Here is a 14,266-nt window from a genome sequence, read left to right as displayed (position 1 = left end):
CAAGTTTCTGTGTGTTCATATCCCTGATCTCAGTACTAGCATAAGAGAAAAGATCTTTTAGTAAATAGTTTGCCCTTGCCCTAATAATAAAACTAAATATTTTAACAGCTGTCAGTTCACAAGATGAAGATATGGGACATTTTGAAATACCTGATCCTATGGAAGAATCAACAACATCATTAGTATCATCTTCAACATCTGCTTACTCTTCCTTCCCTGTAGATGTTGTGGTTTATGTACGAGTTCAGGTGATATACTTCATTTATTCCTTTTTGTTTTAAAGAAAAATGTTTTTCTTAAGTTTATTTGAATATTTCCAATATTATTTTCCTTAAAGTTTCCTTAATCTTGGTTCATGGACCTTTAGTATATCTATCAGGGCCTAGAGATTGACATATGGGAAGTTTATATACAATTTTATATGTGTATTAACTTTTCTGCTGGGCTATCAAATCTTAGATTTCACACTGTTATGGCAAAAATAAAAATGTTTACATTAAACCTCCTTTTTTACAGCATTTTATTCCTTTTTTTGTTAGGACACCTGTATTTCTTGCCATTATGGTCCTTTTGGGGCAAATATAAAGTGTAATTGAGATATAAGTCACAAAATAGTACCTTTGTTAGATTTTTGCTAAGTTATGGAATTTTTATTTAGTATTTTATTATAAAATACAGTCTTATCAGTAGGCCTTTGGGAGTATATATTAGTATCTGATTGAGTCCATTTATTAAAGAGGACTTGAAAACCACTTGTAACCAAACCTCGGGATTTTTTTTTTTTTTTTTTTTTTTTAGTTTATTTATTTTGAGAGAGGGAGAGGGCAAGCAAATGGGGAGAGGGGCAGAGAGAAGGAGAGAGAGAATCCCAAGCACATTCTGCACTGTCTGTGCAGAGTCCAGTGTGGGGCTCAAACCCACAAACCCATGAGATCCCGACCTGAGCCGAAACAAAGAGACGGACGCTTAATCGACTGACTCACCCAGGTGCCCCCAAACTTCAGGATTTAGTTAACCTTCAATTAAAACCTGATAATCTCAAGAATAAAAGAAACTGATGGCCATCTGTTCAAACTATTTTCTACAACAGCAATTTGGCCAAACGGGCTTCAGTCTGATCTTCTGGAGTTTTGCATTAGTCTTTTGAAAATATGATGAAAACATGTAACGGGTGACAGCTAGAGAGTTTATACAACTTCTGTTACTACAACAGCTTTTTAAAAATTTTAGTATAAGAGGAATTATTTCCTTTAAAAAACTTAATTATGAACAAGTATAATATGAACACAGACACCTTTAAATGTTTTGAATTACCTAAATGTCTAAATATGTATCACTCAGAGGTACCTCCTCAAATATTTAGATTTTTTTAAATGCCATTTTATTAATACATTTTGGTTAATATATCATGTATCTGTTTGATAAAGGCTAGGACATTAAACACAAAATCCTTTTGTGTTTGGTATATGTGGAATGAAATGGAAATTAAATATAAATTTGGAATCCAGTATGAAATGTTTTAACTTTTCTAGTACCTAGAAACTTTTTGGTTTTCTGTGCCTTTTAGCCCTCACAGATCAAGTTTAGCTGTTTACCAGTATCAAGAGTAGAATGCATGCTGAAGCTGCCATCCCTGGACTTGGTGTTTTCTTCCAACCGAGGAGAACTAGAGACTTTAGGGACCACATATCCCACAGAGACTTTATCCCCTGGAGGTAATACTACCCAGAGTGGAACAAAGACCTCTTCAAGCAAAACTGGAATACCAGGTATAGAAACACTCTTTATTCCACTGGTGTAAAGCAAATTCTACTTTTTAAACAAACATTTTACTAGTAATTAGTATGTATTTCTAAAAAATAAATTTGGAAAAGGAGAATATTTGAGAATTAGAGTATATACGGAAAAAATACAGAGATCAAAGTTTTTTAGTCTATTTAGTACTAATATATTTAGTATATTTTGGTACAAGTGAATGACAATTGAGTAACATTTTTGATTGGCTTGGACGTATACACTCCAAGCACTATGAAATAACTGTCATGTTATTATACATCTAAGTACTTCTGAATGTTTTATGTTATGCTCTATTTTTACATTTAAGAGTAATCAGTGTTGCAAATGGAAAGTAAGAGATGTAGTTATCTTGCAAGAATTGATCACAGTGAAATAAAATTGTATGAGGTAGTGTGTATACACACACACACACACACACACACACACACACACACACATTTAATGGTAAATTTTGTTGCCTGACTCAAATGTCCACTTTATGAAAGGTTTTGTTTTTAAGACAGAACCTATGATTTCCTGGTGAGACACTTACTGTTCACTAATATATTAAAGCTGTCATTTCTGCCCTAAAAATCATACATCACATATGCAAATCATAAAGATTTTATTCTTAAGAGACTACAATGAATGCAATGGACACTTATGAATAAGAGAACTATCATTAAAACAATGGTTCATAACCAGGGGTGATTTTGCCCCCAGAGGATATTTGACAATGTCAAAAGACACTGGAGAAATGGCAAAGCATTTGGTTGCTGTGTGAATCTTTGAAAGTTTCACCATAAAATAGGAAAACAAAAGTTAATATTTTAGAAATAACTTTTGCTAATGTGGTTGCCCACTGTCATACTTAGCTCCAAAATATTGCTGCTAGAATTGTGTTGCAGTCAACAAAATATTGGATTGGTAGTGTCCATTTTTGTAAACCTATTTTTTGATTATGAAATTAACTCGTTCATTATAAGAATACAGAAAACAGAAGAGTGCTAAAAATGAAGATAATAATATCCTTTTATAATAAATAACCAGTATTATCACTTCCTACTTACTTTCCAGCATTTTTATAGATAGTCTTCTTCCTAGGAGAAATTTAAATATGAAGTCTTCTGCTATGTATCTTTTAAAAACTTAAAATACAGATTTTCCCAAATTATTAAATATTCATATGTAAATAACTTTAATGATTGCATGATATTCCGTCATTTTGATCACATATTTGAGACTCCCTGGGCTTTTTGTTTTCTATTTTGTAAGTAATATTGAGATGAATATCTTTGTATATAAGTTAACATCCTTAGGATAAATTCTTAAAAGTGTAACTCCTGAAAGAGAGTAGACATTTTTAAAGCTTTTGATATGTTTTTCTCTTCTTAAATATAAAGATTTATATTTTATTTTATTAAAAAAAATTTTTTTAATCTTTATTTTTGAGAGAGAGAGATAGAGTGTGAGCGGGGGAGGAACAGAGAGAGGGAGACACAGAATCTGAAGCAGGCTTCAGGCTCCGAGCTGTCAGCACCAAGCCCAATGCAGGGCTCAAACTCACAAACTGTGAGATCATGACCTGAGCTGAAGTCAGACGCTTAACTGACTGAGCCACCCAGGCGCCCCAAGATTTATATTTTAAACATAAGATTTAAATATATCTTCAATATAAAAGATTTAAATATATCTTAAATATAAGATTTATGCATCCTCACCACAGTGTGTGTAGACACCAAGTTCACTGTATTCTTCCCAACATTATACTTTAAATTTATTTTTAATTATTGGTTAATGTGATGGACTAAAAATGGGATTTTATTATGTCTTATTACTTTATTGGCTAATGAGGGAGGGGGATAAATATGCCTATGTCCATTTCTCTGTTGGGATATTCACATTTTTTCATAATGACAAAATGTCACAAAGTATTGATACTTAAATTATTATAACAGTATATATGTGCTGTGCTAGGCATATGTAGTGAAAAGAATATGAAATGAGTGACTATTTGTTATGCCCACATTTTGATTCTTGAGAAGGTAAAGAAAAATGAAGTAGCATCCCTCATTTTATCATCATAAAACATGCAGGAAGGAATGATGATGAGAATAAATGTATGAGAAGTATAGGTTATGACAGTATCCATTCTTTCAGAGGGTCTTTGTTGAACTTTACTGGGGTCTGGCTAAGTGCTAGGTTGGATATATGGTAGTGAACCTCACTAGCAGATATGTCCCTGCTAATGTGGAACATAAGTTGAATTTGGAGAAACAGATAATAAGCAGACAAGCATATTTTAAGTGGAAATGGGAAGTCGGCGAGTATCAATTAGCCAAGCAGAGAGCTGGGGTTATGAACACTTTAGGTAGAGAATACAAAATCCATGAGGCAAGAAAGAATTTGGCAAGTTTAAAAAATGAAAACAAAAATACAAGTGTAAGTAGAGTGTGGCAAACAAAAGGTGGACTGGCTTTTGAAAAAGATTTTAAAGAGGTAAGAAACAGCCAGATCTTGTGGGGAAGCCATTGAAGAGTTAAGCAGGAAAGTACATGTGATTCTGATTTATGCCTTTAGAACACTAGAGTGGCTACAGTGTGAGAGCTGATTGGAGGAGAACAAGAGTAGAAGGAAGCAGGGAGAACAGTTGGCCATTTCAGCAGTCCAGAACTGATTATTGCTTAGCCTAGAGTAATAATAGTGAAATAAGGGAGATGGACAGTCTTGATAAATGCTCTCAGACATAGTAATGATATGGTGATAAATTGTATGATAGGGAGTTAGAAGTGGGAAGGATGACAAATAACCCCCAGGTTTCTGGTTGAGCTGTTTGCTTGGAAATGTCACTTATTGGAGATGGGAGACCCTGGAAGAAAAACAGATTGGAGATAAAGATCAAGAGTTCAGTTTCGGACATGATAAGATTTAAATGCCTGTGACACATTCTAGTAGGATGTCAAGTAACCAGTTGCAATATGAATTCAAAGGAGGTCTATATATTTTGGAGAAACACATTTCAGAATTATCAGCAAAATCATATAATGTTCTATTCAGATGCTTTACTCATATTTTGTACATTTAAAGCGTATTTTGAATTAGCGTATCCACCCATGGTAAGTGTTGCCAGTGAGGCTTTCTCAGGGAAAAGAGACCTTTAACTTTCTGCATTTGTGTACCTTACTCTATTTCCACTGCTTGATACTGAAATGTGGACTCTAGTTATATGATTTGGACTTTTTACAGTTCTCCTCCCCCTTTGTTTAGCCTCAACTGTTTTGTACCTCTTCCACTGCCTGCTTCCAGTGGAACAAAGGAGAAAAGTAACAGGAAACCATGGAGTTGGCCAAAACATATGTATAAATGTTTCAAAGATGAACAGACTATTCAACCCTGGTTTATAGAATAAATTAATTGCAAAGTACATCTAAGTCTTTATTTTCATTTCAAGGATTTAAATATATTGATCAGTTAATAATGTTTGAGTATTTCCATTTTAATTTCAAGTCTTGTTTGGTTCATAAGAATGTATTAAGTGACAGGCTTTTAAATTTTTCTGTGGCTTGTAATTTTTGCATTTCTTGTGTTCACTACAGGTTCATCAGGACTAGGCAGCCCTCTTGGCAGAAGTCGACACAGTAGTAGTCAGTCAGATCTAACCAGTTCCAGCAGTAGTTCATCTGGTTTGAGCTTCACTGCATGCATGTCTGATTTTTCCCTTTATGTATTTCATCCATATGGAGCAGGGAAACAAAAAACTGCTGTTTCTGGGCTGACTCCTGGATCAGGAGGACTAGGTATACTTAGAGTGTTTGCATCTTTTTTAATTTAAAGCAACTTTTTTTTTTAATGTTTATTTATTTTTGAGAGAGTGACAGACAGTGAGTGGGGGAGGGGCAGAGAGAGAGGGAGACACAGAATCTGAAGCAGGCTCTAGGCTCTGAGCTGCCAGCACAGAGCCTGACACAGGGCTCGAACCCACAAACCACAAGATCATGACCTGAGCCGAAGTCAGACGCTCAACAGACTGAGCTACCCAGCTGCACCTATAGCACCTTTTCAAGCTTGGATCTTTTCAGAAATCATAACACCTTTAATAATGCATATAAAACAAGATCAGAAAGTTTATTTTTCTTGTTGCTATCTATTCTGGCTCTACATAATAAGTAGAATATAAAATAAATAGTTTAGATGATTATACAAGAATTTTAAAACTCTGAGTATTTCATAAGTGCTATATGCAGCACAATAATCTTTTGATTTAAAAGGATATTTATGTTATTTAAATTTTTAAATGTTTTGCCAAATCATTATTCGTATAAGAAATTGTATTATACAAACAGTAAAGTTTTTAAGTGTGTGCATCACATTTGTCAATTTAAACTGAAACCCTTCTCCTCCTCCCCTTCCTCCTCCTCCTCCTCCTCCTCCTCCTCCTCCTCCTGGTCATTATTTAACCAACTTAAATTTCACTGTCATTTTGAAGTGCAGATTTGGCATGCCTGGATGACTCAGTCAGTTAAGCTTCCAACTTCCTCAGGTCATAATCTCACAGTTGATGGGTTCAAGCCCTGCATCAAGCTCTGTGCTGTGCTGTGACAGCTCATTCTGTCTCCATCTCTGTCTGCCCCTCTCCTCGCACTCTGTCTCTCTCTAAGATAAATAAACATTTATTTATTTATTAAACATGTTTAATTAAAATGAAGATTTATCACTAAAAATGTAAGAGACATTGATATTAGTGAATTTCTCTTGATTTACTTAGATAACAAAAACATATTCTCCATGTCAAGTCTTGCTTTTATTGGAGAAGGGTTGTGAAAATCATCACTATTGTTCATGGGCTTGAAACTATTAAACAACTGTCAAGAATGCTCATTAGATCATTCTTAAACTTTTACCTCACTTCAAATGATTTTAATTGACGGTATATTCCAGTGTATTAGATAATTTCATATAACTAGATAGTTGTACGTATGTATATGTACATGTATATTTGTGTGTGTGTGCTGTGTTTTTTTATTTTTTAAAGGGAATGTGGATGAAGAACCCACTTCAGTCACTGGTCGAAAAGACTCACTCAGTATAAACCTTGAATTTGTAAAAGTGAGTTTGTCTCGGATAAGGCGTTCAGGAGGTGCCTCATTTTTTGAAAGTCAGTCTGTAAGCAAGTCTGCAAGCAAAATGGACACTACACTAATCAATATATCTGGTACCTAACTTTATAGTTTTTTAATTAAAATACTGTTTTTCAGAATTAAGTAAGGGCCTCCTTTTTTTTTTACAATGTTTAAATATTAAATATATTTAATAATATTAAGGTTTTAGTGATATAGGATTTAAAGGAGAGGAATAACAGTCAAGCCTAATGTACTATCTCAGTCTAAGTAATCAATGTTAGGAATATGATTTCTAGATAAATGCATAGAAATACCACCCAAAGGCCAATATATGCCTAATTATCACTGAAAATCACTTCTTTTCTTCACTTCTCTAACATGAATTGGTAAAATTTCTGACTTATTAGTTTAAATTAATTTTCTGATTGTAAATCCTTAAAACAGTAATGAAGGATGAGGGGTAAATAATTTTTACTTGGTTTCATAAGATCTTAAGTTGTATGCATGTATATTGCTAGCTTTGTCACTAGCTATATACCTATGGGCAAATCACTTGTACGTTTTCTTTATATTGTGATTTGAGTATTTAAAATTAAATGCATATGGAATATTTTGAAGAATTTGGAGTACTACGTTAATGAAAACGTTTAAAGTTAACTGCAGAAATATAGTAAGTATACTTTAACCCAATATTCATTCAACAAACATACATTGAGCCTATATTTAACAGTGAACTTGTGCAAGGCACTCTGCTCAACGATTCAGGGTACGTGCATGAATAGGCAAGGTCTTATAAGTAGAAAAATAAATGACACTGTCATGGGATTAATGCTGTAATGGAGGTTTATATAAAAAGGAGGAAAAAATAGTTTTATTTAAGAGATCAGACAATGCTTCACAAAAGAAATGATATTTGGGCCAGATTTTCAAAATTATGTAGGAAAATTCTTGGCTATAGTCACGTGTTATGTAATGGTACAAAAGCATCAGAAAGTATGCTTTTGGATCATACTTTGGTTCACCGAAGCAAAACACAGGCGTAACTGTACATTTAACTGGTTGTATGGTTGAATGTCCAGGAGGAGAGAGGAATTGGCTAGAGGTAAAGCTGGCAAAATAGACCAGGACTAGATTGTAGGGGGCTCAGATACCAGGCTAAAAGAACAAGGTTCTGATCCTTTGGGCAATGAGAAGCCATTAGAGGTTTTTAAGAAAAAGGTTGACAGCATTGTGTTTAAAGATGACAGTACTGTATTATACATTTAAAAATCTGTGAAGACAGATCTCATTTTAAGTGTTCTTACCACACAAAAAAATTGTATGTGGATTATAAAATAAACATGTTTTCATTAAAAAAAAAAAAAGTGGGAAGATGCTTCAGATTGGTGTTTTGAAAAGAGAGTTGACAGTAGCATGAAAAATGGAAAGATGCTTGCAAAGGCTGTTGAAATAGACCAAGCAATAGGGGATAAAGCTCTGAACCGTGACAGTAAAAAAAGAAGAGGGAATGATTTTAAGAGAACTATAAGAGAATCTACATGCTTGAGGACAAACTGTGTAAGGAGCGATAGAGAAGACAGGGATGCCTCAAGCTTTTAGCTTAGGTGACAGAAGGGGCAGTGGACCATCATTAACTTAGAAAGTAAGGAAGTGCCTAATAGGACATTTAGGTGGGAGAGTCTGGTAGACAACTGGCTGATTGGCTGTGTGGATACGGACTTGGGGTGAGACAGAAATATTAGATTTGGGAGACACTGGTGTGTAAATCCTACAGAAGCTATGCAGAGGAACAGAAGAGCACGCAAAGCAGGAGCAACAGAATGCTCAGAGCAGAACCCCAAGAGGTGGCCATCAGAAGAATGCTTTCAGACTGACAAGTCTAAAAGGAAAATAGTAGTTCTTGCCACACACTGTTTAGTTTGCAACTAATTTTGAGGAAATTTGTATCCCCTGCCCATCCTGATTATTCAATTTCCATATTTGAGAAGAGCTCTTTGTTAAAGTTGAAAGCTGTCAATAAGTCTGATCTTTAGAACCTCTCAGAATTTCATGATAAAGTGATAAAAGAATTTCAATTTGCCCTCACTTCAAAAAAGGAAATGGAATAATGTAAGAATGTGCTATTTTAATCATTTGTGCAAGAACAAATATCACTTACTAATCATACCATGTAACTTATTTTGATATTTCATTAATTAGTTGTGTAACATGTCATGTTATGCTTACCATGTGAAAAGACTTTTAAAGTTTTGGAAATCTGTTCTAACAGATTTTATTTATTTCTTCATCAGCTGTCTGCGATATAGGATCTGCCTCCTTTAAATATGATATGCGTCGACTCAGTGAAATTCTGGCATTTCCAAGAGCCTGGTATAGGAGAAGTATTGCAAGACGCTTATTCCTTGGAGACCAAACTATAAATTTGCCAAGTAAGCTTGTTATGTAACTGTAATTATACTTAGGTTGCTTTTAATTATGATTACAATAATAACAAGAACCTCGGATTGATAACCCAAGTTTTGTTAAGTTGTACAACAACTTGTTAAGTTGCACCATGCAATTCATTCACCCACTGAATAAATGTCTAATGAGCGCCTCTAATGTGCTAACTAACCATTGGGGATACATTAGTACTGGAGATCACAAAAAGCTTGCCCTTTCAGAGATTACATTCAGCTGACTTATATTCTGCAATTATTCTGTAATCTTTGTAAAATCTAGAAATGCAGAAATACATTTAACCATCCAAGTTAATCTGGTTAGTTAAGCATGAAAAACAAAATGTTGGGGACATGTTACCATATTGCCTGCATTTTTTCTCTAGGACTTACATATTGTTGTACTAGTATAGTGTGTAAGTGAAAGGTAGAGTTGGCATGATACAGTAGAAAATATTAGAAATCCAGGTCTGAGTCTATTCCCTCATCTATAAAATGGACCTGTCTTGCCCTTTTCATGAGTTTCTGTAAGAATTAAATAATAACTTGCTGGAAGGTATTTTGCAAACCATAAATTACTGTACAGTTACCAAATAAAGAACTAGAAGGCATATATAATTATAAATGGTGGAGTGGTGAAATTTATTATTTTATAAGATGGAGACTCTACCCTGGTTAATTCTATATCTGTTTTCCACTTTTCTAATAGCATCTGGCCCAGGGACACCTGATTCCATTGAAGGGGTAAGCCAACATCTTTCCCCAGAATCATCGAGAAAAGCTTACTGCAGGACTTGGGAGCAGCCTAGTCAGTCAGCCTCCTTCACCCACATGCCTCAGTCACCTAACGTATTCAATGAACATATGACAAACAGCACCATGTCACCAGGGACAGCAGCACAGAGCCTAAAGTCCCCAGCTTCCATAAGATCAAGGAGCGTGTCTGATTCTTCAGTTCCCCGAAGAGGTAACACTGCTCTCTTTGTTATCAGTATCCCCACCCAATGCCCCCAATATAAAAATCTTAATTCATTACTCTCAGATTTTTGCCTCAACTGTAGAAAAATACACTCTTGCAGACTTTTATGGAAGATGATTGTGGTTGGGGGGCGGGGGGTGGAATACCCAAACAAAACAACAAACACTTCAAAGTATTTGCCAGCAGAAGAGGTAGGTGGATGGCTAGTAGTTTTGAGAGAGGAATGAGCATATTGTTAGTTTGCTCCACATTGTACCCTTATTCTTAGAAGTAAAACCAACTGGGGCACCTGGGTGGCTCAGTCTGTTAAGCATCCAACTTTGGCTCAAGTCTTGATCTTGCAGTTTGTGAATTCGATCCCTGCACTGACAGCGCAGATCCTGCTTAAGACTCTCACTCTTCCTCTCTCTCTGCCCCTCCTCTACTTGGATGTGCACACTCTCTCTCTAAATAAATAAGTAAACTAAAAAAAAAAAAAAAAAGTAATACCAACCTACAGTGTTGTTAAAGATGTCTGATATTGAAAATGTTAATCTTTGGTATTTATTCATTCAGTCATTCTTTTTATTCAGCCACTGTTTCTTGAACTCTTTTATATGTTCAGCACTGTTTATGTCTTAACATATAAAAGTGATGTAGTTCATGTCACAAGCTTAGAGTATGCTGAGTAAATGAAGGATTCAAGATACACACTGAGCCCACAGGAACCCAGAAGACAGGTGCCTCAGCAGGTGTCTGCATTTCAGAATAGTCCCTGCCTTCAGGTCCTCTATTTGGCAGCAGCACCTTCTGATTTTCTCCTTTGTTAAGCAAATCTGAGGGTGATGATCTGTGCTGCTGTATCCCACGCACATCAGAATTTCTTCATAGAAAATGGAGATCATACGGAACTTTATGAGCTTTCAAGAAGTAAGACTATCAGCTCTTACTGAACACTCATTCAGTAAATGGTAGCTAGTATTTTAGAGGCATTGTGACAGATATTAAATGTTAGGTTTTAATTCAGAATACCATATTTTTATTTTGGGGATTATAGTGATAAGAGTGATAATTTTTAATTGTCCATGCATCTATGTGAATGAATATGCTTTTGATTTTTCTATTTTTAGATTCACTTTCAAAAACATCAACTCCTTTTAACAAATCAAACAAAGCAGCAAGCCAACAAGGGACCCCATGGGAAACATTGGTCGTGTTTGCCATCAACTTGAAGCAATTAAATGTTCAAATGAATATGAGTAATGTAATGGGAAATACAACGTAAGCTATTCAGATAAAAGGAAAATTAATCATTAGTTGTAATTTTTCTTATATTGTAGTAAAGCAATTTAAAACCTTTTTAATACTGAAATGTTTGAGATAGTAAAGACAGTAGAAAAAAGATGTAAATTGCTTTATCCTGAAAGTGGCCTTATCAAAGATACGTAATCTAAAACAACATGGAATATGTATTCTAAAAAGAGAAAATTATAGTGTAATTTGCTAGGTAAAAAAGCTTTATCATCAATATTAATATTCAAACATTTACCACAATTTTTATAAGAAATGTATTGTTTTGTCAAACTTTTTAAAATCCTCTAACTCCTGTTTTAATTCATGACACTGAAAGCTTAATAACCCTTTTTCTTTTTTTCAGGTGGACAACTAGTGGTTTGAAGAGTCAGGGCCGTCTGTCAGTAGGAAGTAATCGAGATCGAGAGATAAGCATGTCTGTTGGTCTGGGAAGATCACAGTTAGATTCTAAAGGAGGAGTAGTGGGAGGGACCATAGATGTCAATGCTTTGGAGATGGTTGGTATGTTGAAATTTTACAACTGAAAACAAGTTTTTTAAAATTGATTTTGGTATTTCCCAGGAGGCATTTCTGTGAAAAGTAATTATTGTTTCTATTTTAGCTCATATTTCTGAACATCCAAATCAGCAACCCAGTCACAAAATTCAGATTACTATGGGTTCTACAGAAGCTCGTGTTGATTACATGGGCTCAAGTATCCTCATGGGTATCTTCAGTAATGCTGATCTCAAGCTTCAGGATGAATGGAAAGTAAATCTGTACAATACACTGGATTCAAGCATGACTGATAAGAGGTATTTAGTAAAATGTTACTTTTTGAACACTTTATAGGACTGCTCCTAACATGTTTTCTCTCATCCAGTTAGAAAACACAAACAATTCACTTTTCTTGTAAAATGATTTTCTATTATGCAACAATATGAATGAAAAAGCTGGGTGGGTGAAGAAGGGAATTTGGTTTTTGTTTTGCTTGTTGTTTTTTTAGCTGTTTTGTATAAGATATATGATACTCTGTTTTATGCTTTAGTGAAATATTTGTCCATGGAGATCTGAAGTGGGATATTTTCCAAGTAATGATATCAAGATCAACTACACCGGACCTGATAAAAATAGGAATGAAGCTTCAGGAATTTTTCACACAACAGTTTGACACCAGCAAACGAGCTCTGTCTACCTGGGGACCTGTTCCATATCTTCCACCTAAGACATTGACAAATAACTTAGAGAAAAGTTCACAAGAACAATGTAAGAATTAGAACTAAGCCTTTATATATGCTTTATCTTTCACTAAAAGTTGTGTTACAATTTTAATTTAATATATATACTACCTATATATCATACTTACAAAGTGGTTCATATGCTTTTTATTCTATTCACTCAGCAAAGTACCTGATTTCCTGCCCATCAATGGAATTAAAGTCCATCATTTGGGAAGTCATCATTTATTATCTCCTCCCCCCTGCCAAACTCACCCATAACCATACCCACTCCATGCTCCTGAATACTAACTATGACAATACTATGTTCTGGTTTAGAGCTTGGGCTGTGTAATCAGAATGTCTAAGTTTGGATTTATTAGATGTGTCATATTAGGCAGATATTCACTCAGTAATTCAATCAGCAAATCAGCTATGTTCTTAAGCACGGTTTTAGGCATAGGAGATCTACTAGTAGACAAAGTTCCTACCCACATAAAACTTTGTTCTAATGGGAGAGATAGACCATAGTTAATTTACTAACTTGGTAATTTCAGGTAGAAAGACATGCTGAAAAAGCAGGGAAAAGAGATAAAGAATTCTAGTGTGTGAGGCTAGCTAGTGTAGAAAGGGGGTTCAGAGAAGCCTTTTCTGAAGTGAAAGATCTAGACTAGAAAGATCTCTTCTGGGAAAGAGAGTTGTACGCATAGGGGCCTACTGAAGAGTGCAAAGCTCCTACAGAAGAAAGTTGGCTTATTTGAGGATGATTAAGGTGGCTACTTTGTTGGAACAAAGTGAGCAAGCAGGAGAATGTTGGACATGAATGGCCACATTCATAAGATTTTTAATATGATGGATAGCTCCATTGGAAAGTTCTGACAGATTTGATATTTGATTTACTTTTTCTTAAACTTTTTTTAAAAGGATATTTTATTTATTTGAAAGAGTGAGAAAATGAGATTCCCAGGTAGGCTCTGGGCTGTGGATAAGGGGCTCGATCTCACAAACTGTGAGATCATGACCTAAGGCGAAACCAAGAAAGAGTTGGATGCTCAACTAACCCCTTAAAATACTCCTTTTTAGAGCACCCCTTAAAATACTCCTTTTTAGAGAATCATTCTGGCTGCTGTGTAGAGAATAGACTATAGGTGGTTAAGAGTGGAAGTAGGGACCATCGCAGTAATTACCATTACCATTATTGGACACATAGTAAGGAGACCATTGGAAGAGTTCAGGCAACAAATGATGGTGGCTTTAACTAGAGAGAGGTAAAAGTGGTGAAAAGTAGTCAGAATCAGGATAATTTTAAATAATATTTTAGGGGCGCCTGGGTGGCTCACTTGGTTGAGCATCTGACTCTTGGTTTTGGCTCAGAGCATGATCTTACCGTTTGTGAAATTAAACCCTATGTAAGGCTCTGCACTGAGAGCATGGAACCTGCTTGGGATTCTCTCTCTCCCTATC

At 35.1% G+C, this 14,266-nt stretch overlaps 1 protein-coding gene across 9 annotated transcripts in view; it reads left to right on the top strand.

Annotated features, from left to right (window-relative positions):
• The window catches only part of BLTP1 (bridge-like lipid transfer protein family member 1), a 214,936-nt gene that overhangs the window by 189,014 nt on the left and 11,656 nt on the right, over positions 1 to 14,266 (top strand). For 8 of the 9 annotated variants that reach the window (XM_053901272.1, XM_053901273.1, XM_053901274.1 and 5 more), the window contains 10 exons: positions 109 to 248; positions 1,568 to 1,769; positions 5,373 to 5,573; positions 6,809 to 6,988; positions 9,188 to 9,325; positions 10,044 to 10,301; positions 11,423 to 11,573; positions 11,950 to 12,107; positions 12,208 to 12,400; positions 12,634 to 12,851. In XM_053901272.1, the coding sequence (XP_053757247.1) occupies positions 109 to 248; positions 1,568 to 1,769; positions 5,373 to 5,573; positions 6,809 to 6,988; positions 9,188 to 9,325; positions 10,044 to 10,301; positions 11,423 to 11,573; positions 11,950 to 12,107; positions 12,208 to 12,400; positions 12,634 to 12,851 (1,839 nt within the window). Of the gene's footprint in view, positions 1 to 108; positions 249 to 1,567; positions 1,770 to 5,372; positions 5,574 to 6,808; positions 6,989 to 9,187; positions 9,326 to 10,043; positions 10,302 to 11,422; positions 11,574 to 11,949; positions 12,108 to 12,207; positions 12,401 to 12,633; positions 12,852 to 12,987; positions 13,852 to 14,266 lie in introns of those variants that run through there. The other variant, XM_053901277.1, reaches the window with a different exon arrangement.

Source organism: Panthera pardus, unplaced genomic scaffold, assembly GCF_024362965.1.
Source record: "Panthera pardus isolate Hobbes unplaced genomic scaffold, ASM2436296v1 HiC_scaffold_13, whole genome shotgun sequence".
Lineage (NCBI taxonomy): Eukaryota > Metazoa > Chordata > Mammalia > Carnivora > Felidae > Panthera > Panthera pardus.
The sequence above is the reverse complement of the archived record's forward strand: the minus strand, read 5'-3'. Positions and strand labels throughout refer to the sequence as shown.